The following is a 24,364-nucleotide window of genomic DNA, read 5'->3' as shown; positions in this document are numbered from 1 at the left end:
GTGAGCAAAGACACGGAGGTGACAAAGAGCAGCATGTGTTCATGGAGCAGGGAGCCTTGCATTTGGACTGGAGTTAGAAATATAGAAGGAGAGTGGAGAGGAAGTTGGGAGGAGAACTTGCGCCTGAATTCCTCCTCATACAAAGTGGGATTATCCTCATTTACTTTCGTTAAAGAACTAGGATAGGAAAATAAATGAATTTAAAGCACATTTTGTGAGTTCATGTTTAGAGGGCTAAATACAATGTAATGGAGCATATGCTAAATTGATTCAAGGTTAGAAGACTTAGGTTGCCTACTTCATGATGATCTTACATGAAGGAGGGGGTCCCCAGTCTATTGGTTGGTTGTGTCTCAGCTTCTGCCTCAGGGCCAGCTTGAGACTATTTGGGGAACAGAAGCTGAGAGAGCAAAACTTCACACTGAGTGAGCCTGTGATGGGTGATTTTCCAAAGGAGTTGTGACATTTGAATTTATCCTTATGGAATTTGGAAAGTCTACTCTACAAGTCTCAAATAGTATGGGTAAATATGTAAATATGCATTCATAAAGTAGAAAAGAGAAAACATCTCTAACCATCAACAGGATTTCTAAGTTCCCTATTAATTCTCTTCCCTCTCTCTCAACTCCAGAAGACATTTGGTATAGAAACTGTCTTTTTCTTTAGCTGGACAGAGCTAGTATTCACAGGTATTAGTCTGATAAATGCAATAGAACCAAATTGTGTTTTGGGAGAGGGCTCAAAAAAGTCTTTTTGCTTAACTAAACACAGTGTTTTTTATTTGACTTTTAAAAGTTCTTACTGATTACGTATTTATTGAATGTAACTGCAAAAATACAGTAAGTCAGGATTATAGATTTCTGATTTACATGTCCACCAACAGAAGAGATTGACTGTTACTATTATTCTGGAATTAATTTGCCTATAAGCTGGTTGGTGACTCAGTGGTAAAGAATCCACCTGCAATGCAGGAGCTACGGGTTTGATCCCTGGGTGGGGAAGATCCCCTGGAAAATGAAATGGTAACCCACTCCAGTATTCTTGCCTGGAGATTTGCATGGACAGAGGAGCCTGGCAGGCTACAGTCCATGGGGTTGCAAAAGAGTTGGACACAACTTAGTGACTAAAATGCATGCACACACACACAAAATGATAAGAAGTGCACAATGTCCTGAGTATAACACATGCTACTAGTGCAATTATTTAGGCTTTTAAATACACTTAATTTAAAATGTTTTGTTATCAACTGATTCTATTAGATATTTGAATAATAGAAACCACCTTTCCTCAGTGAGGATTTGATGGTCTTTTGTTCCGCTAACACTGAGTGCCAGTGATGAGCAGGGGATCCCTCCTTGTTGGGAAAACAAAGATAAATGCTCTAATGACTCTTCCTACTAGGATAGTCATAGGACCAAAATATGTGCTCATATCACTGTAGTGCAAAATAAGATGCTGGGGTTCAGAGAAGGAAGACCCAGTCAGTGGCAGGACTATAGAAGGCGAGCTGTAGGAAGTGGTTGCTTTTGATCTGGCCTTTGAAGCATAGGTGGGATTTGGACAGGCTGAAATTGTGGGAAAAGTGAAATGAACATCTTAGATGAAGGAAAAGGCATAAAATATTAGCATGAATATTTTTGTGGAAGGCAAATGGTCTGGTTTGGCTGAAACCTCGTGTGCATGAGAGGAAGGAGGAAAATAACCACAAGGAAGATTAGCGACAGACAGGGGAACAGTTTTAATGTCAGACTAAACAACATGTATTTTATTCTGTATCCAAAGTGGAGAAGTTACAATTGACAGTATAGTATGACTACTACAGTGCAATTAGAAATGGAGAAGGGCACAAAGTGCTAAGTAAATAAGAGACATAGAATAAGGCTGCTAAAAGGAAAGTGTAGAGGAAACTCTCCAAAGAGATACCATAAAATTGAGTGTTGAAGGAAGAGAGGGTAATCAAATAAGGGGAAGGGAGGAGAGTCTAGGATGGGGAGATCAGCCACCAGTGTCTGGAGCCTGCATTATCTGTGGGCATAGTGTTTGTCAGGGTTCAAGATCCCTTTTACAGTAGATTTTTCCCATTGTCCTTTTGTTTAGATGTGAGTAATCATTTTTCATTTTTTGTGAAACACACACACACACATGCATATACCTGCTTCCCTGAGCTTCTGCACAGCATTAGAAAAGCCCTGTTGTGACACCAGTTTGAATTGATTCCAGCCAGATGAAAAAGATCCTTGTTACTTTGGTTATCATTTGTTATTTTTGTAAATTCACAATTTAGGCATTCAGAGTCCCAAGCTAGTTCCACTTAACTGCTTTTTTTTTTTCTCCAGTACCCCAGGATCTCAAACTGGGAACCTCTGAACTTAGTATAATACAGCTCTCCTGGAAAGAATATGTTATATAGTTCAGGAATGTTACTGTTTCAGTGTTCAAATTATGAAGATCATTTCCTACTCCATGAAGGACAAGACGGGATTGTTTTTGAAATACTTTAGAAACAGAAATGTACATTTAGGACATCACTTCTATTGTAGCATTCCTTTGTCCTGCTATGAAAGAGTGAGATGAGACAAAGACAGTTAAATATTGAAGGTCACATTATGGGCCTTGAAAACATTTGGGAAACTGTTTTTTGGTAGTGTTAATCATCTATAGAATGTATTAAAGATATTACAAATGATGCTGTGAATAGAATTAATCACTATGTACCTTTTTAATGAGGATTTTACATGCTCAGTTTAAGTAGCATGCCAATTAAAACATTGTTAAAAGAGTACTGATTATCATTCAATATCAATGTATGACAAAACCCACTGAAATGTTGTGAAGTAATTAGCCTCCAACTAATAAAAAAATTAAAAAAAAATAAAATAAAATAAAATAAAATAAAATATCTAACATGCTATTTTCTTTCTTACTTCCAGGACAGGGTTGTTTACTCCAGACATGGCATTTGAAGCAATTGTCAAAAAACAAATTGTAAAGCTGAAGGGGCCTTCCTTGAAGAGTGTAGATCTGGTAATACAAGAATTAATCAACACTGTCAAGAAGTGTACCAAAAAGGTAAGTTTGGATTATGTAACTTTCCAACCAGTTTACCCACTTTCCTACCCTGCTACATGTCTCTCTTTCACTGACCCTCCACTTTGTTATGAAGGTTTTGTGTTTGCTCAAGGGGAAGGATTGTAAAAAGTATTGAGTGGGAGTCGCTTTCATGATATTTGGGTCTCACCCATTTCAAATAGGGTTGTTGTCTTAATCAGGTAAACATCACTTTAGAATAATCAAGTGAATGCCCTAAACCAATTTTTCCTGTGGTGCATGGTTGGGACCCATTGTTAGGGCAAGGGAATCAGTGAAATTGTATATATTGAAAGATAATTTTTCTAAGTTTTAAATGAATCCCACTGGAACCTGGATGTCTGGGAATGGGGCATTGTGGTGTAGTAGTTTAACTGGACCTTTGGGCCTGGGCCCTTATCTAGATTCAAATCCTGGCTCTGCTGTTTACTTGCTGTGTGACCTTCAGTATCATACTTAATCCTTATATTTTTGTCAATTCCTCTGTGAAATGGGATGATGATGATGATAGTTATAATATCACCTCAGAGAAGATTAAACAAGATGATGTCAGAAACCCAAGGTGCACTTAACACGTTGATTAAACATAGTAAGTTATCAGTAAATGGTGGCTAATCTATAAATGGCCATTTTTCTTAGCACCCAGTGTTCTCCTCCTTGTAATATTTATTGATGGAGAATAGTAGGTAAGAGACTTCCCAATCTGGGGCCTCTTCGCTGAGGAACATGGAGGAATTGTGTGGGACATGAAAGGGACACCCCAAATTGAAAAATGTAAGAAGGAAATCATTGATCATGTTAGGATAGGGTAGGCCTAGCCCTATGACAGTTAATGTTGTTACTTCATTTCTTGAAAGTATATTTACTTCTGATTTCATTGGTTTTGTTACCCTTCCCTTTCTGTATGGTTACTGTGAGTAATGTTCCTAAAACACCAGTGGGAAGAATGAGAGAATGAGTATGAGTATTGGTTCCTAGTTAACTGGTGGAAAACTCAGTAGAAAAGATGTAAGTAGTGAAAGCGGAAAAGAGGCTAAACTTAGGAATTTATAATTGCCAATGCTAAGAGAACAGGAGTTCAGTGGAACTAGCGTGGGGCCCAGAAGTGGCTCCGGAGCTTCAGAGCGCTTCTCTAGTTTTCTTACTATTCTTCTACCTGGTTCCTTAGTGTTCTTTTCTCTTCCTTAAAACGGGAAAAGCCATAGGCATTAAGGAACGGAGGAAAAAGTAAATGGGGAACAACAAAACAGTCTTTATGTCAGTTCTTCACGCCAGCTGTTCCTTTGGAAACTTGAAGCCATTTAATAATACTTCATATCCCTGATATCCTTGCCTTTACCCCAAAATGTGGTCAGTCTTGTCACTTGTGCAGTATTGGTCTCCTCTGAACTGGCTTGTTGAAGTAACTGGTACCATGTTCTCTATTTAACCCCATGGGTTACTGCATACAGGTATCTTCTTCAGCCAAGAGTTTCTCTTTAGGTTGCCCATGCTTTCCTGCTCCCACCAGTAAGACTGCCTTCTTTCTAATGGCCAGTTGTGCTGTTTGTCCTCAAATTTGTTTAGCCAGCTGTCCTTCTAATTTAAATAAATTGAGTAAATAAATTGATCAAATGCAAGAAAGACTTTTGTTTCCATAAAAACTCAGCTTTGGAATGACTTAAAGGTTAGCTACAAAAGCTCTGCTTTGGACTAGGTGTAGGTAGAAAAAGGTTAAAAGGATGTGGAGAGACTTATAAAAACCTAGATGGGCTCTGCATTCAGATTATTTCCCAAGTGTCTTTAGGTTTCCTGTCCACTTTGAAGAAAGCAAAACTGGAAATCATAGACGGAGGATGTGGTTTATGTAAGACAGAAGACACATAACTCCAATCAGCAGATCCATATGCAGAGAACAGGCCTTGGCCTTACATCAAAAGATTGGCACATGTGTGTACATTTATGTTTTAAGTTATATAAAGTGTTTATGGTATGTATGAATCTTTTTTTTTTATCATTTCCCATTGTATCCAACTTACTGGAAAACCAACAGTCCCGATGGCACAGGATGAGACGGCTTGTTTCTGGACACTTTTTGACTTTTATTCTTTGCTTTCCACCCTTTGAACCTCCCTTTTCATTAAGCTCTCTAGATCAGGCGTGGTTGTATATTTATACTGTCTTCTCAAAACATTTTATATGTTGCCTTAAGTAAAACCTAGCTTTCTTCCTGAGATTCTTATTTACCCTTCAGCTCCCTTCATTGAAGGATATTTATTGGCCCAAACTCAAAGAATCTAAAGGCCAGGATTAGGTATGACTTCTCCATTTGTGGCTTCCAAACATTATTCCTTCACCTTCCTATAACAAGTCTTCCTTCAAGGCCAAGGTGTTACCAGCTCTGGCAACCTTTTCCCTTCTCTTCATTGTCACCATCAAGTCCTGGGTGCTCCCTTGCATTCATCAAAATATTTAGAACTTGGCTTACATTTTTTCCTCTCCATCCTAAACTCACTTTCGGTTCAGGTGACTTCAGTAGAGATCATGTCCAACACCCAGTAGCTGCTATTCTTAAGAGACCTATGATCCCAGTGATCCTCCATTCATTCCACCCTAGCATCCCACTCCCATGACCTCTTTCTGTCCTTGTCATGGTGGACAAATGTTCTACCAAGAGATTCTTCAGAAATCTCAAATTCTAAATCTAGGATTTTCAAAACACTCATTACCTTCTTTTTGGTTTTCAATTAGTTGGAAAATTAGTAGAAAACCTTAAAGGAGAATTGAAGTTTAGGATCTACTTTGCTGCTGATAAATCTAGCTTGGAAAGCGTGGCTGGGATTTGCTGCTGCAGTGGGAGCCTTCTCTTCAGGCGGTAAACATCAGAGCCCACAGCGGTGGAGAGAGATGTGCTCCCAGAGACAGCACAGCATGTTTCAGCTAACCTCACACCTATGGGCCTCTCCAGAGAAGGCCACGTTTGAGCAGTGACATACTGCATCTGCCCCATGCAGCAGAGAGCTGTGGGCTGACATAACTCAGGTGCTCACAGGTGGAGAAAGTGACAAGGGCATCTCCCATAATACTTTCTCAAGAGGGAAGAAATGTTGGTGGGTTACCACTTTATGAGTGAGGTGTGAAGGGTGCTGGGGAGTAGGAAGAGGGGTTCTTTTCTACACCTAAAATTATGCTGCAGGCTCCCACCCTTTCAGTTTTCTCACTCCTTTACTCTCCCTAGAAACAATCTTTAAGTTCAAAAAGACTTCAGACCTCTGACTTCTGTTTTTTTTTTTTTTTGCTTTTTTTTTTTGTTTAAGCTACCTGTCTTCTCCTGATTTTATTATATTTCCTGACCACTGTATCAGTCTACGTTCAATCAGGAGAGAGAAACCACACAGGAATTTGAACAGGAAATAGTTACTAGAAAAATAGTATGAACTGTAACAGGGGCTTAAGTAGTGAGGGATTGGCTAGTAAGAAGGTAAGAGAGGACTTCCCTGGTGGTCCAGTGGTTAAGAATCTGCCTGACAATGCAGGGGACATGGGTTCGATCCTTGGTCTGGGAAGATTCCATGTGTTGTGGGGCAACTAAGCCCACAGCTACTGAAGCCGATGTGCCTAGAGCCTGTGCTCCACAAGAGAAGCTACTGAAATGAGAAGCCTGTGCGCCGTAACAAAGAGTAGTCCCCACTCACCGCCACTAGAGAAAGCCTGCACACAGCAAGGAAGACCTAGTGCAACAACCAAAAATAAATTAGGTAATTAATTTTCAAAAAAAAAGTTAAGAGAATGGCTGAAGATAGGAGTAGAAGCTATAAGGAGCAGTTACTAAGGTGCTACCTTTAGGGGAATGCCCAGGAAAGAGGGACCCTGCCGAGCTAAGACTGGGACCTCTTGAAGAAGACCTAGATGTGGCTCATTGGATGGCAGAAAAGTGTTATGCTGCAGAATTTGCTGGAAATCTGCCCTCTGGAACATGTTGGGAGGGAAAAGGTAACCATGGGGAGGATTCTCCCTGGAGACACTCTTATGCAAATTGTTCAAGGTGAGGGCAGCTCTACCAGGGGTCTGTGACTGCCTTGCATTGAAGTAGGCTTCTATAGCCTGTCTTTTCCTCCAACAGTGTCTCTCCAGGCTCTGCTTCTCCTGATAAAACCTCTCATGGTGCCAGCGAGCAATGAAAAACTACTTTAAGGGCCCAGGATTATTTTCACAGAGAGGGCAAGAAGCTTGAATTTGGAGCTGGGAAGCAATACATTAAGAAGCAGTACATTTACCTTTTGGGCTTCCCTGGTGGTTCAGATGGTAAAGAATCCACCTGCCATATGGGAGACCTAGGTTTGATCCCTGGGTTGGGAAGATCCCCTGGAGGAGGTCCTGGCAACCCACTCCAGTATTCTTGCCTGGAGAATTCCCATGGACAGAGGAGCCTGGTGGGCTATAGTCCATGGGATCGTAAAGAGTCGGACACGACTGAGTGACTAAGCACACATTACTTTAATTCCTTTTGCATTAACTTTGCCATCTGTTGAAACACTAAGGGTGGGCAGATTTACTGTTTGTCTTTTATTTCCCCTTTCCCCAGGTTGGTGATGAGCTTGAAGATAGTTGTCTATCTGTGTGGATTAGTGCCACATAATATAACCATCGTCTTCAGCATTTCATTTGTTAGTGACTTGCCGTGTTTGCCACAATAGTGATGTTAAACTTTTAGCACTCTTTTTAAGATGCTTTGCTCATCACTTTCAATAATGATTTCACAGAGAAAACAGAGGCTGTACATGGGAACATTAATTTCTAGCCCCCAAACCTATGTGTATTCCCAGTCATGCCTCTTCTTCCCCTCCTTTTCTCTGTCATGGTGTTAATCCTGACCAAGGCTGGGTTTCTGCTTGTACTCTCACCTCCTTAAGGAGCTTACTCTTTGGATTTCTCGGTTTCCTGAATCATCACCCTCTTCATCACATTTTAAAATAAGTCAGTGTATAAATATATTTATGCCTCTTCTGGCTTATAAGTAACAAAAACCTGTCTTCTGCTCTATTACTGTCCTTTTTTCATGGCCAACATTCTTGCTAAAAAAAAAAAAGTAGTTTATGCTTCTATATCTTTCTCATCTCCATTTAACTCCTTAACCCTCTAAGTTTGTCTTCAACCCACCATTCTATTGGAATAGTTATGACAAAAGTTAACCAGAGACTTGATTGCCAAATTGAATGGGCAGTCTTATTCCCAGTTGTATTCTACTCTTTTTTTGAAGATGACACCGCTCTTGTATTCTCTTTCATGTTTCTCATAATTCTTCCTCCATCTCCTTCAAGAGTTTATCCACTTTTTTTTTTCAATTATTTTTATTAGTTGGAGGCTAATTACTTCGCAACATTGCAGTGGGTTTTGTCATACATTGACATGAATCAGCCATGGAGTTACATGTATTCCCCATCCCAATCCCCCCTCCCACCTCCCCCCTCCACCCGATTCCCCTGGGTCCTCCCAGTGCACCTGGCTCAAGCACCTGTCTCATGCATCCCACTTGGGCCAGTGATCTGTTTCACCATAGATAATATACATGCTGTTCTCTTGAAACATCCCACCCTCTCCTTCTCCCACAGAGTCCAAAAGTCTGTTCTGTACATCTGTGTCTCTTTTTCTGTTTTACATATAGGGTTATCATTACCATCTTTTCTAAATTCCATATATATGTGTTAGTATGCTGTAATGATCTTTATCTTTCTGGCTTACTTCACTCTGTATAATGGGCTCCAGTTTCATCCATCTCATTAGAACTGATTCAAATGAATTCTTTTTAACAGCTGAGTAATATTCCATAGTGTATATGTACCACAGCTTCCTTATCCATTTGTCTGCTGATGGGCATCTAGGTTGCTTCCATGTCCTGGCTATTATAAGGAGTTTATCCACTTTTGCCTGCCTCTAACCACCAGAGTCCCAAGAATTTGCTTCTGGTTTTCTTCTCTTTTCCTTTCTCCAGATGATATCTCCCATAGTTCAGCTACCACTTAAAACATTGTTGATTCCCAAAGTTATACTGCTGGTTCAAACCAAAATGGTCTACTCTACAGTTTACTGCAACTGCCTCCTCTTCTTATTTAAGGTCCTAAACAGGTCCCCTCCCCCCCCCCAAAAAAAACCACAAAACTAAATTACTCCAGTGACCTGCTAACTGATCTTACTACTTCTAATCTGGTCATCTTCAAATTCATCCTCCTCACTGTTATCAAAATGGCCTTTCTAAAATATGTGCACAAATCAAAACCACAATGAGGTACCGTTACACGCCAGTCAGAATGGCTGCTATCCAAAAGTCTACAAGCAATAAATGCTGGAGAGGGTGTGGAGAAAAAGGAACTTTCTTACACTGTTGGTGGGAATGCAAACTAGTACCGCCACTATGGAGAACGGTGTGGAGATTCCTTAAAAAACAGGAAATAGAACTGCCACATGACCCAGCAGTCCCGCTGCTGGGCATACACACTGAGGAAACAAGAATTGAAAGAGACATGTGTACCCCAATGTTCATCGCAGCACTGTTTATAATAGCAGTGCTATTAGCGGATAATGTAAATTATCATATGTGAAACAAATCGCCAGTCCAGGTTCGATGCATGATACAGGATGCTCGGGGCTGGTGCACTGGGATGACCCAGAGGGATGGGACGGGGAGGGAGGTTGGGGGGGGGGTGTTCAGGATGGGGAACACATGTACACCCATGACGGATTCATGTCAAAGTATGGCAAAACCAATACAATGTTGTAAAGTAAAATAAAGAAATAATTTAAATAAAAAAAATATGTGCACAAGCAAAAGAACAAAAAAGATCTCAAAACAGCTAAAAAAATATATGTGCACATATTTTTTGCCTGTTCCTTCAAAATTATTTAATGACTCCTTATATCTTAAGAAAGTTCAAATCTATGGTTGTTTTTAGTTTCACCATTTGATCCTTGAATACTTCTCCAGCTACATCTGTTGTCACTTTTTGCTTGCTTCAGCCATTCTAAGTGATTTTTTTTATTCACAAAAATTTTTCCTGCCTTTAATATTTGCACATGTGATTTTGTTTGTTTGAAAGTCTCCTCAAGATACAGCTCAATCATCATTTTTCCTGAAAAGCTTCTGTGAACCCTGTCTTGTTCTCCATCTTCACTCCCTTCTTAGTGCTCTAATTGTCACCCTGTGTTTACTTCTGTCATAGCAATTATGATACTGCATTGCAATTTGGAATTTATTTGTTTAGGTGAATGCCTCCTGTTGCTGATGATAAGCTCCTTTTTTTTTTTCATTTATTTGTATTAGTTGGAGGCTAATTACTTTACAATATTGTAGTGGTTTTTGTCATACATTGACATGAATCAGCCTGATAAGCTCCTTTTAAAAAGGGCTGTTTTTTTGTCTTCTTATCCTTGCTACCTAATACAATGATTAACCATACATAAGAGATATTCTATAAATTCTTATTAATAATTTAGATATTCTGAAGTTATCCTGATGCTAAAGAAATCTGTACTTGGTTTTAAAGGAATATTTTATTCTGAGTTAGCTAAAATACTCTTTTTTTAAAAATTTTTTTTAATTTTTTTTTAATTAAATTTTTAATTTTTTTATTTTTTATTTTTTTTAATTTTTTTAAAAATTTATTTATTTTGTCATACATTGATATGAATCAGCCATAGATTTACACGTATTCCCCATCCCGATCCCCCCTCCCACCTCCCTCTCCACCCGATTCCTCTGGGTCTTCCCAGTGCACCAGGCCCGAGCACTTGTCTCATGCATCCCACCTGGGCTGGCGATCTGTTTCACCATAAATAGTATACATGCTGTTCTTTTGAAATATCCCACCCTCACATTCTCCCACAGAGTTCAAAAGTCTGTTCTGTATTTCTGTGTCTCTTTTTCCGTTTTGCATATAGGGTTATCATTACCATCTTTCTAAATTCCATATATATGTGTTAGTGTGTTGTAATGTTCTTTATCTTTCTGGCTTACTTCACTCTGTATAAGGGGCTCCAGTTTCATCCATCTCATTAGGACTGATTCAAATGAATTCTTTTTAATGGCTGAGTAATATTCCATGGTGTATATGTACCACAGCTTCCTCCTGGAGGGCTCACATCAATGAGTACTCACCAGAACTGCTTTTGCCAGTGTCTTTATCCCTCCAGTGAGCCAAACCCCCTCACCTCCAGTACTAGCAGGTAGGTCTGGCCCACTCTCTTAAAAGGTCACAGCTTTTTCTCTGGGTCCTGGTGCACACCTGTGTGTACCCTCTAAGGGTAAAGTTTATGTTTTCCCCAGTCCTATGGACGGAGAAGGCAATGGCACCAGTACTCTTGCCTGGAAAATCCCATGGACGGAGGAGCCTGGTAGGCTGCAGTCCATGGGGTTGCGAAGAGTTGGACATGACTGAGCGACTTCACTTTCACTTTTCACTTTTATGCACTGGAGAAGGAAATGGCAACCCACTCCAGTGTTCTTGCCTGGAGAATCGCAGGGATGGGGTCCCACAGAGTCGGACATGACTCAAGTGACTTAGCAGTAGCAGGAGCAGCAGTCCTATGGAATTCCTGTGATCCAACCCTGCTGGCCTTCAAAGCCACATTCTCTGGGGCCTCCTCCTGTTGCCAGATCTCCAGCCTGGGAATCCTGCTGTGGGACTTAGGACTTTCACTCCTATGGGAGAACTTTTGTAGTGTAATTATTTTCCAGTTTGTGGGTCGCCTACCTGGTGTGTCTGGGATTTGATTTTATCATGATTGTGCCCTTCTACCATCTCCTGTGGCTTCTTCTTTGTCTTTGGATGTAGGGTATCTTTTTGATAGGTTCCAGAATTCTTTCTTTTTTGTGTGTGAATGGTTGTTCAGCAATTAGTTGTGATTTTGGCATTTTTGTAATAAGGAGTAAGTGCATGTCCTTCTACTTCGCCATCTTGCAAGTTCCTCTAGCCAATCCTTTTAAAATGATAAAAATCTAGACAGGTTTTTTCTTTCAAGTATCTATTATTTTCCTTACTCCTTGATTTAATGTTCTTGATTTTTGGCCTTATTATGTCTACCTTAAACTTTTTTTACTTTGAAATTGGTCTAATTAAAGTCGTTTGTAAAGCATAATAATCCTAATTAAGGTTGAGAATGCCACACCTTAATTTACTTGACCCTTTTTTAGCACAACCCATAAATAAGATGACCATATAATTTATTGGCCAACATAGGACATTTTTGAGATTGAAATGGGGAACTGTCAGTACTTTCACTTGAATAATATGAGTAAACCAAGACTGCTTCAGGCAATCTGAAATGTATAGTTACTCTCACTGTATTGTGAATATATATATATTCTGTAAGATGGTATGGAAAAACCCAAACTTTTATGCACATACATACATATATATTTATAATCTTAAAACAGTATTTTCATTTACAATTCCTCATGTTGAATTTCTTATGTGTAAAATATTTAACTTTATTTTTCTTAAGCCACATAAATAAACATAATTGAAAAACATGGAATTTATGCATGTTCACATAATAAAGCACAAAGCTAAATTGGGGGAGTGCAACTATTTCTTGGATATGTTCTCAGTGTTGTCTCTGGGACACTGGACGACAAGACAGGGACCTTTGAGTTTTATGAGCTGTTTGGCTTCACTCCAGGGACATCTCGACTTTGGAATTTCTCTGGTGGGCATCATCTTTCAGCTGCTTTTCTCTACCTCCTCTTCTCCAGTATATCTTTGCAGGGTCTTGAGCTTCTTTGCAGGAAGCACTGAGAGGAACAGCTTGTTTTTTTTAACCACAGTTTAGCAACTGTGCCATTTATTGGCCTCGTGGGAAGCCACATTCTTGGATCACCATCATACCAATTAATTGATTTTTTTCCTCTGCTTAGAAAAAAGCTTTTCAAAGAAATAAAAAAGATATGCTAGCTGGTTATTAGAATACTGGGAAAGATTTTTCCTTATGAAGTTCTGTGAGAAGAAATGCTGAATTTTGTGGAATGTTAGGTAAGTAAATATCTGACTCTGAATACACATAACTAAGCAAGTGAATCCGAAGACCTAACCATGACTTTCAAGAACCTGCATGATCTTGCTCCTTTTCATTTCTAAACTCCTCCCCATCTCCCTACCCACAGTCCACTCCAGCTACACTGGTTTCCTTGTTTCTTCAACAGATCAAGGAGATGTGGTGGCAGGGCCTTTGCATTTCTCATTCCCAGTGTGGGAAATACTCTGCCTCAAGATTCCTGCATGGGTCACATCCTCACTTCTTTCAGGTCTCTGCTCAAATGCCATGTGATCAGAGTCTTTCTCTGACTTTTCTACCTACAACTGCACATGCCTCTCTTTGAACACATACACACACACACACACACTCATCTACTTAGCAAACTTTTTCTTTGCATCACATATGATCACATGAATTATACTATATACGTCTTTTGTTTTTGTTGTTGGACAGTAAAGGGACTTGGGGCTTGGAAAGTAGAGTGTAAGCTCCCTGAAAGTAGGGACTTGGTTTGTTAAGCTCATCACTCTAGTCATAACCCCTAAACACCAGGTTTTCAATAATAATTATGGAATCAATAATTGAATACAGAATCATGTCACATTGACTTGGTAGGCAATTATCATGTTGGCTAAAGTAGTCACTTGAGTACCTTCCATGAAAGCTTGTAGGAGGAAGGAGAAGAGCTGCAAAACATCATGCTTAAATAGGATTTTTTTTTAGGTCTCTGGATGGATCTGCTCTGGTTTTCAATCTGTACATAAAGACTTATATTTCACCTCTTCTAATGGTTGGCTGTCCAGTCAAACACTTGCTTTGCATACAGCCAGATGCCCCATTTAATGGACCATGGTACTGAGATTTCAAATCAGGCTGTGCATTAAAGTTTGAGTCATTTATTGAGTTTTATTCAAAATTCAGTGGATCAGTGGTAAAGAATCCATCTGCCAATGCAGGAGATATGGATTGGATCCTTGGGTCAGGAACATTCCCTGGAGGAGGAAATGGCAACCCACTCCATATTCTTGCCTGGAAAACCCCATGGACAGAGGAGCGTGGTGGGCTATAGTCCATAGAGTTGGACACAACCTAGCGACTGAGCATGCATGCACATATGAAATTCAGTCCTGGGACTTGGCTAAAAGTCAAGAGATAGGAATCTCACCTTTTAATTTCACAATTCATTAAAAGATTTGTGATCTTTGCAATTAATTCTTAATTTATAATTTACCCTGGCCCCTGCTTTTCCTCTTGCCTTCAGTATGATTTTTCTTGTTCCATTTTAACCACTCAATAATGTCTATCAGAAATCAATGTGAAGTGATGATGAAAACCTGATTATTGTCTTAAGATTTTTTTTTGACCCAGCACCAACCCCATTCTGAAGTTCTGTTCAGATGTTTTCTGAATAACTTAATGAGACAATGGCTCTTCTATCTTTCAGCTTTGTTTCACTCAAGGCTGGACATTTGTTTCAGTTCCTTTGTTGTTTAGTTGCTAAGTTGTGCCTGACTTTTTTGTGACCCCATGGACTATAGTCCACCAGGCTCCTCTGTCCATGGGATTTTCCAGGCAAGAATACTGGAGTGGGTTGCCAGTTTCTTCTCCAGGGCATCTTTCTGATCCAGGGATCGAACCCTTGTCTCCTGCATTGGCCAGTGGATTCTTTACCATTGAGTCACAAGGGAAGCTCGTTTAACTCCTTAGCAACTGTTAAATAACACTAGCATTCTCTTCATTTCTTTGCTTAGAAGAAATGATAAGGTCAGAAACATGAAGGAGAACATACCAAATTACTACATATGTTCTTCTTTCACAGACCCCACCATTTCTTACATTATTTGTAGAAATACTTGAGGTTTGAGATTGGAGAGCGAGCCCACTTGGAGAGAGAAGGAGAGCTAACAGCATTTCTTTCTGACTGCTTTACCCAAGGTCACCTGGATGGACTCTGGCCCTTTCCCTTTTTACCAGCTTTACTTAGATCTTCCTAGACTTCTCATATGTCCACCCCTAAAATATAAAATCATCAATAAATTTACCCTTGTGCAGTTTCTTGACCTGTTTGTACTACAGTTTCTCCTCACCTGTGATCACTTTTGTAAATGTGAATACTTCTGTTTTTCCTTTTTTCATAACAAATGTGTTGTGCCCAAATAAGTATTCTCTCATCTCCTGAATAAAGCCAATATTATGCTACATATGAGTTAAAAATCACTAAGGGTTTTGGGGGCAGATTTTAATTCACATAAATAGAATGAAACTATTGTATGCTTTTATGAGCCTGGCAGGCTACAGTCCATGGGGTTGAAAAGAGCTGGACACAACTGAGCGACTAACACTTTTTCTCTTTCACTTTTCGTAAGCAGTAAAATCATTATTGCTACTCAGTTTGTAGTACACGGCCAACACTGGATGGTTTATAGCATTTTGATCAAAACAGAGCCCATAACTTTAGGTCAGCCAAATCAGTCAACTCAGGTCATGCACGTAAAAGAAATTTTATTCTATTTTTAGTTTATTTTCTCATTTATGTTTGGTATGCAACTGTAAACACATGGTTACCTAATAACCTGAGTCTTTGCTTAAGGCACTGAACTAGTTCCTCTTGAAGGTATAGAAATCTTGCCTGACCTTGTATCTGTTCCAAGAGAAACCTAATAGCATGGCTCTCATGATCTGATTAATCAATGTAATACACTTTATAAGCTTATGATTTATTTTTATTGTATAGGAATGTCTTTCAAGTGATGTTTTTTCTTCTAGGGAAAAATGTGGTCCATGTTTAAAATTAAATTTTTATATTGATGTGTCATCAAAATAATTAAACACTATCCTAAATAATACTTAAAACATTGGATTTTATTAAAATATGTTTTTGTATATAAAAAATGATGGTACTATAATACTTTGTCTCAGAACATGTGCAATTCTGCACATAATTAAAATTAAAATGAAAACAATTAAAATTTTCTCTTAGAATTATATATTTAAATTTTTGATTCCTAAATACATATATGTTGTATTATTGCTCCATTGACTCTTCATTATTTAAGAATATGCAACATAATATCAACATAAGCTATTTAGAAGTAATTTATCACTTAACAGTTGTTCAGCTTTGTCTGGAAGCTTTATTATCATTGTTTAAGCATCAAGTCTTCTGAGGCCTTCTCAGAGCAGATTTAACAACTTACTACTTTGTGTTTCTCCTTGCTTTTTGTGAGATCTTTCTTTTGTATCACAATTATCTGTATAATCAATCTGCCACTCAAAACTGTGTGGTTTTTAGGATCAGGTGCTTTGACATAAAGCTGCCTTTTGCATGTGCCCAGTGAATGTTTAAGTGAATTATTGTGAAATAAATTTAAGAATATAAAATCACTATATCCAATAGCAAAGCCTTAATTCCTTGATCCTGTATAAGTCAATTTGCAGAATATTTAAGTAATTAATACAAGAATAAAAATCTAATGATGGTGATTTCTAGGTTAATATTATTTTGGCATATGTGATTAAAATTTTGATGACTGACAAAATAAATGTGTTCTTACAGTGGTAAGCTTTTAATTCAACATCCAGAGCAAAAGATATTGAAACTTATAATGACAAACATTTGAGAAAACTGATTGCATCTTCAGTAAGAGATATTGAAGAGCAGTGAGGGATTGAAGTGAGTGATCAGTTGAGTATCTGTTGAAGCTAGGTAGAGAGTCAGGCAAACATCAGTGAAAGGGACCCTGTTAAATGAGCTAATGAAATGGGTTGCAGAAAGCCCACTTAGAAGTCATTTCGAAGGTCAGTAGGACGTTTTTGTTTTTTGTCCTTCTTTCTATATGTATCATGAAGAATCGGAACTGGACTATTACATTTGAGGGACAGGAATTAAAATCATCATTTTGATTTTTGTGCTCCCACAACCTTTTTACACTCCTACAAACCTTTTAAGATCAAGCAGTGAGAAACCATATTAACTTCATTACTGGCTTTCAGTAATGCCTAGATCTTTCACTGATTACTGTCTCTGCTGGGAGCCAACACACGAGACCCTACTATTTGCCTTGCCCGTCAGGTTTTCTCCCCTATGGCCTTTTTAGGGGTAGGGTCTCATGTGTTGGCTCCCGGCATGTCTCCCTCAATATTTCTCCTCCTTTGCCTCCATGAGGGCAGTCCTTCTACTGTGTTCTCTTTCCTTTTTGTTCCACCTAGAATTTAGGCCCATTTACTTTCAGTTATCTCAATTACTCAATTTAGACTTCCCTGTAGCTCAAACGGTAAAGATTCTGCCTGCAATGCAGGAGACCAGAGTTCGATCCTTGAGTTGGGAAGTTCCTCTGGTGAAGGGAATAGCAATCCACTCCAGTATTCTTGCCTGGACAGAGAAGCCTGGTGGGCTACAGTCCATGGGGTCACAAAGAGTCGGACACAATTGAGCGACTAACACACAAAACACATCTCAATTATAGATATAAAAGTATGGCTCTGGCAGGTTCCTTTCTTGGTGAAGTTGAACTTGGAAAGATCAGGAGACACACAAAAAAATCAGCCCCCTGCCAAGGGCGGTAGGTTGGAGGATTCCTAGTTGTTTCTGCTTCATGAGATACTCTTGTCATTTTGGCCTTTCCTTGACATATTGATGTCTGCATATGAGCCTGGGGTCCTTCGTCTATCAAGTATTTAGTTTCTGAATAAATATTTATATTGCCACTCTTTGGTGTTTTAGAAATAGTCTGCTGTAATCCATTTTTCTAAATGTTGTTATAGGCATTCCAGCCCTACTCAGCAGGCCACTATTGCTTTTGCAGTCGCTTATCTGCAGGAGTGTGGTTCTCTGTTAGTGTGGCTATCATTAAAAGCAAGTGTGCACTGATAGCTTGGGAAGATGTCTGAGTGAAGAGGAGGAGCAATTGCTCTGATGGTCTAGTGCATGCTAGTGGTTAGTGCTGCATGTACCACCTAGGTTCTCATTAGTCAAGGAAAAGGACAAACATTCATCAGCTATCTCTTCCATACTTAGAAACTTTTTATAGGTCACATAAAAAATAACTTCCAATATTCTCATAGTATAAAGGATGATGCTATGAGATCATAGAACTTTCCTTGAAGAATGTTTCCAGAACTCAGAATGGAAGCTGCATTTGTATCTTGAAGTTATTCATGAAATAAGCCCTTTAAGGAGCACATATCTCAGGATTCAGCTAGGAGTCTCAGTAAGGGGTAGTGGTTTCTGGTGATCTCATAAAAAGACACTGGGCTGTGAATTTTGAGTTGAACAGGCAGCCAGGTTTCTATGCTCTAATGATGTTTTTATAAAAGTACCTTTTATTATTGTAGAAGAAATTGGAAAATGCAGAGATGTATGTTGAAAAAATTAAAATTATGCCTAAGCCCATCATTCAAAGAGGTTGTTCCTATTAACATTTTGTGATATTGATATTTGTGTAGATTCTTTTCTGTGCACAGACTTACAGGATAAGATGATTTACCATTTATATGTGATTAGTGATTATGTTGGTTCCACGAAGTAGTGCAGTTTGCTATCTTGCCAAGGCACTGGTGTACATCATGTATGCTGAAAAATCCTTGTGTTCAGTGACACCAGTAACCATGGAGCAGTCACATTTCAGGGAGACCTAGCTTACAAGTTAGGGGAAATATTATGTGCTATAGTATTACCCAAGAATTTAGGAATTTTTAAGGTCTTGGGCTATATCCTTGAAGGATATATGATGGCCTTTGACTGTGTGTTTGTGTATGTGGATGTGTGTATACTTGTGTGTAATCAGATTATGTATTTAGTAGCCTGATTTTTTTCTTCACCCAGTATCTATTTTAGACACTTTATCATGTTATTAGATATTATAAATTAGTATTAAAAATCAAATATTAGATATTATTTGGAATGGCTTATTATGTCCCATTAGTAGACCTTAATTTATTTAACATCATTGGATACCTAGGTGGTTTATAAAATTGTGTTTATTTGTCTTATTGTTGCTGTTCCAAGTAATGCTATGATGAATTTCCTTATTATTTTAGAATCCCATGAAATAATTAGGCTGATGCCTGTATGTGTCTTTAAGATTGTTGATACATATTGCCAATTGCTTAACAGAAATATTATTCTCATTGACATCCCTTCAGTAAGTTTAAACTGTGCTAGTTTTAATATACCTTCACATGCATTGTCTTATAAAAATAATTAATAGCAATTTGACAACATAATGGTTATTATCCTTCTTTGCATTACTCTCTTTGTACAGTGTGATATTTCTCCCTGCTTATTGACCATTAAATTTCTTTTTCAATTAAGTCATTTTTTTGCCTGTTTTTATGTAAGGTATTGATGTTATCTTACTAATTTGCAAGTGCTTTTTAATATAAATGGAATTAAAGTTTGCTTGTCATAAGCCATGAATTTGCCCACTTTTCTCCATTTCTATTGCTGCTGTCCTGGTCCAAGTCCCATGATTTCCCACCTGAACCCAAAATTCCTAACAGATCTGCAAGGATCTGCCTGATCTGGCCCCCGTTTACCTTTCTAGCTTTGCCTGAAGACCACACACTTGCTTGCTCTCTGCACTGAATTTCCTTTACTTCTTTGACCACTTCTTGTCCCTGTTTTTCAGCACCTTCATACCGTTCCTGTGCTTGGCAAGCTCCATTCTTCCCACAACCATCCCCACACACCTTTACATGACTACATCCTCTTTTTAGATTAGGCTTTCTTGAATATCCTTGTATTATCCTTTTCTTCTTCCTCTTTACACTGAGAACAACTATAATTCATTCATTCACTTTTGCAAACTAAATTTTGGCCAATTACCTGAATAATTTATATGGGATAAGTGGTTGACATGTATTATTTCTACAGTTTTGCCAAAAATATGTACATAAAAGCCCATATGTTAGGGGAGAATTTTTTAAAAATGATCTCTGTGGTTCATGGAATGAATCATCCTCAAAGAGTTATAGACATGACCATGAACTCTAAAGTCCTTGGGTTGGAATTCAGGACCTCCTCTGATTTTGAACTGTATAGTCTTGGGCAAGTTATTTAACCTCTCTGGGCTTTGCTTTCCTCCTCTATAAAATGAGGTTAATAATCAGATCTATCTTTTATGACTATTGTACATTTTTGAATGAGGTAATTCATGCAGTGCTGGAACATGGTAAGCCCTCTATAAATGTTAGTCATTATCGTCCTTTTCATCCTCATTTCTGTCTTCTTCATCTTTGAACTTTATTAAGTGCTAGCTCTGTACAGCAGAGTGCTGGATGGTATCCGGGTTTCTGTTTTCTTTGTAGGGAATTGCTCTGCTGGTTTTGAAGTGTTTTATCTCAGATAATATAGTTACTTCTGTTTGTAGTTTGTGAAATCTCTTCTGTCACTCTGCCATTCTTCTTTTGGATATTTCACTTCTGCTTACAGAACGGTAATGCATGTCTTCTGGAATATAACATAACTTATCTCTTTCTTTTTTGGCAGTATAAATATTTGAGTATTAACACTGAGATCCGTTTCTCTTGATAGCTGGCAAACTTCCCCAGACTCTGTGAGGAAACGGAAAGGATTGTTGCTAACCATATTCGTGAGCGAGAAGGGAAGACAAAGGACCAGGTAAGGAGAGACCTTCCCTGGTGGGCAGGGTCCTTGTGGGAAGTGGAAGGTCTCTCCAAGGTTGTTTGGTGGACTCCAAGAGTTGGAGTATCCCTGAATGGAAAAAAAAAAAGAACTGAGAACACTACCACATATGGTTATTTTTATTTATTTATGAATATTATACATGTTTTGCTATACTAACATCTTATGTATGTTAAAAATATAAACATATATAAAGACTTTAGAAAGATAACATTTAAAAGACAGTAATAGGACTTCCACTATTTTTTCCTCAATGCTCTATGAATCATCATGTATACCCTGGGCATGTATTAATGCACACTCCATTTTGAAAACCACTAATCCAGAAACATACCACATTTTTTCTTTGAGATAGGATGTCTTAACTTTTATTGGGCACAGATGGGCACCAAAATATTCATAAATTCCTAAAATGTTTTGTAGAATGTTTAATGCTTTTATTTTATTTTATTTTTTTGCTTGAAGAGACTGGATAAAGCTATTCATCAACTTATCCATGGAACCTGTGACTAAAAAAATTAAAATGTTTAAGGATATTTAAATTATATATAAAAATTAAAAAAAATTATTTAAATATTTAAATAATTTAAAACATTAAGGATATAATGTTTTAAGCATTTCTATTTTGTAACTATTTATACATATGGTTGGTAAAGAGTGACCTTTAAATTGTCTTTGAATCTTGGCTAGCCCTACGAATGAAAGATTATTTTCAGGTGAGGATAATTCGTTAAAAAAGGACTACATGAAAATAATAGAAGCTTCTTAAATTTAGGTAGATGTTTTCTTAGTTACTTATAGCATTTTATAAAGGGAAGCAAAAAGGTTTTCAGATGCTCTTCAATTCCAGGACGCAGCTGCAAGTGTGACCGTGTGGAGAGGACACTGGCCTCCAGCCACATGTTCATCAGAGAATAACGTGTTCTTGAGCAAATCACTTCTCGGGACTGTTGTTTTCTCATGTACAGTGTTGAAATGTTGGTCTATATGATCTCTGAAGTCCTCTGTAAGTTAGAATTCTGGGATTTTGTGGTTCTTGAGTGAGTTGGAAAGGAGGAGAGAAAGAACTGGGTAAAAGGAGGAAGGCAGAATAGAAGAGAGAGGTAGACACAAACCATGCGGAGAGAGACATATGCAACATGCATAGATCAAAAGTGGAAGAAAATAGGCTTTGTGAATTAGTGGAGATAAACAAATCAATATTTAATTATGAGTCAGTAAAAACTAGCCTGGGTCCTCAGGATATACGACTCAAGACCAGGAATTCCCCTGCATACCTGATGTCATGCCTGCTGCTGGACCAAGAAACAAATTCTGGTATCAGCTGTACTTCTGACCTTAAGTAAATAAGATAAACATTTTAATTTGTATTTATTCAATGCAATTCAAATGATAATACATTCTACTTAACTCTTAGGGATCCTATGTAAAAAAAAATACCAAGGAAAAAATAGTACAATTATTATCTTAATTATCTTTCATGTTTATATCTAAATCAGTTGTTAACTTCTTGATGTTTCATGTTTCAGAGATTTGTTTTACTTAAATGACAAACTTATTGTCATGAAGACTGTGGGCTCTGGGTTCAGACTGCCTGAGTTCAAATCCAAGCTCTATCATTTTACTTTCTCTGTAAATGAACAAGTTATTTACACTTGAGTCTCCTCATCTGGAAGTGAATAATAATGGTAGTTAACTCATAGGCATTTTGTGAACATGAAATAAAGTAATCCAAATAAGGTCCTTAATTCTTCCTTAAGTCATCCTTGTTGTTATTCCTAAAGGTCTATGACACACAGTGGACATGAGAACTCTTTTTTTCTTTCTAATTTTGAGAGACTTTCTCCCATCTACCTCTGATGGAGTGATTAATTCATTCCCCAAATGGAGTTAAGGGAGGGAGCAAGCATCTCCCTTCTAAGTGACTGTCTCAGGTGGCCTGGTCTGACAGTTAACCACCTGAAGAAACTGGTGTTTGCTACCAGTAATACAGACATCTGTGGTGTAGAAAAAACGTGCATGTTTTTGGTAATGTGAACATGTCAGTTTGCATAGATTTCACATTTGAGTTCTGAACTTTATGCTGCTTGAGGGCATATGTTACTTCTGAAGTAATTGGTCAGAGAGTGACCCATTTCCTTAGGCCTCTATACGAGAACTGCTCTTAGGTATTCTTGCAGTTTTCTCAAAAAATGGAATTATTACGAGCTTCTGCTCTGGAAACTTCTTGGGGGAAAAATTCTTGAGAATTAAAATTATGAAAAACCATAAATCTATCTGTGAACTTTTTTCTGAAACAGAGGGTTTTTTGGAACTTCGATGTGTGCCTGCTGTTATTCCAGGTGCTCCCATACATCTAAATGCAAGTTGAAATGATTGACTTTGTGGGTGATTACTGCTACCAGGAGTAGCTTTACTTTTCTTCAACTAAACATTCAATAGCTGTGGGTGAGAAAGGCAGTGAGAAACTCAGAGAGTGAAAAGAAGGAGAAAAAAATGTCCTATTTTCCTTTCCATCCCCCACATGCGACCTGGCTCTTTTCCTAGGATGAACACAGACTCCCAGTTTCCAGGAATATGAATGAGAACAGCCATAGTTGCACTTTTTCTTCCACTTTTCCCCTGTGCTGCAATCCAAGTGAATGTGCGTGAACGGCCAAGATACTCATGACAGCCTTTGGCGATGCTGAGAATTATGTAGATATTTTTCTCTTTATGGTGACAACTATTTGTTTGTGCTAAAACATTTATGGTTTATTGATCCAGACTCCTGGCCAAATGGATTTGGGGGTATAAAATTTAATAGAATCTGGCCTTATTGTAGGGAGAATAGTGGCAGTGTCACAGATAATCTCATAACTATCACTCCTCCTAACTCTTTAGTTTTCTTAATTAAGTGAAGAAACAAAACTATATGATGCTATGAAAATTTTCATACAAGTATGATATCGTTGACCCAGTAGTGCCTGGGTATTAACTTTATGTTGGTAGTGGGGATGGTTTGGGGTGATTCATTTACTCTTTTTTGGTAGGCCCCTTGGGGATCACCATAATATTTGGTCAGATGGCCAACTGAGATTAGCCATAAAAGCAGAGACCAGACCATTGGGTAATGAGTGAGAAACAAAAATACTTGGCCATGTATTAACCATATGGGAATAAATTGCTCCCTTTAAAGTAAACTGTTATTCAAGGCTGGTAGATAGTTATGGAATTTACAGCCAAAACTATTTATCAGGCATGTGTTATGTGTATCATGCTAGATTCTGTGAATAAAGTGATGAACAAGATAAGTATAATCTCTGCCTCCATGGAGCTGACTGTCTTGTAGGGAAGCAAAACATCAAACAAAATATAGTATAAATAATTAATCATATTTGTGGTAAACACCTCAAAGAAAAGTATAGGGTTTAATAAATAAAAATATAGCCATGATATATAGATTATATGAGAGTAAGTAGTGTCATCCAACCAGGTCTTGGGCAAGGATCAGAGAAGGCTATCCTGATGAAGCACCTACTGGGGAGCATTACATAGACTTTGCCAGTGAACTGTTATCATGGTGCTTTGATGCACTCAGAAGTCACCTTCAGTGAAGCCTATTGATCTCAAGGAGGCTTTCTA

General features: G+C 38.2%; 1 protein-coding gene across 11 annotated transcripts in view; it reads left to right on the top strand.

Moving 5' to 3' along the window:
* The window catches only part of DNM3 (dynamin 3), a 619,318-nt gene that overhangs the window by 250,764 nt on the left and 344,190 nt on the right, over positions 1-24,364 (top strand). For all 11 annotated transcript variants that reach the window (XM_043486187.1, XM_043486184.1, XM_043486188.1 and 8 more), the window contains 2 exons: positions 2,931-3,069; positions 20,630-20,716. In XM_043486187.1, coding sequence (XP_043342122.1) covers positions 2,931-3,069; positions 20,630-20,716 — 226 coding nt within the window. The remainder of the gene's footprint in view (positions 1-2,930; positions 3,070-20,629; positions 20,717-24,364) is intronic.

The sequence above is a fragment of the Cervus canadensis genome, chromosome 13 (assembly GCF_019320065.1).
Source record: "Cervus canadensis isolate Bull #8, Minnesota chromosome 13, ASM1932006v1, whole genome shotgun sequence".
In the NCBI taxonomy this organism is placed as follows: Eukaryota; Metazoa; Chordata; class Mammalia; order Artiodactyla; family Cervidae; genus Cervus; species Cervus canadensis.
This window is presented reverse-complemented; position numbering and strand designations above follow the sequence as displayed.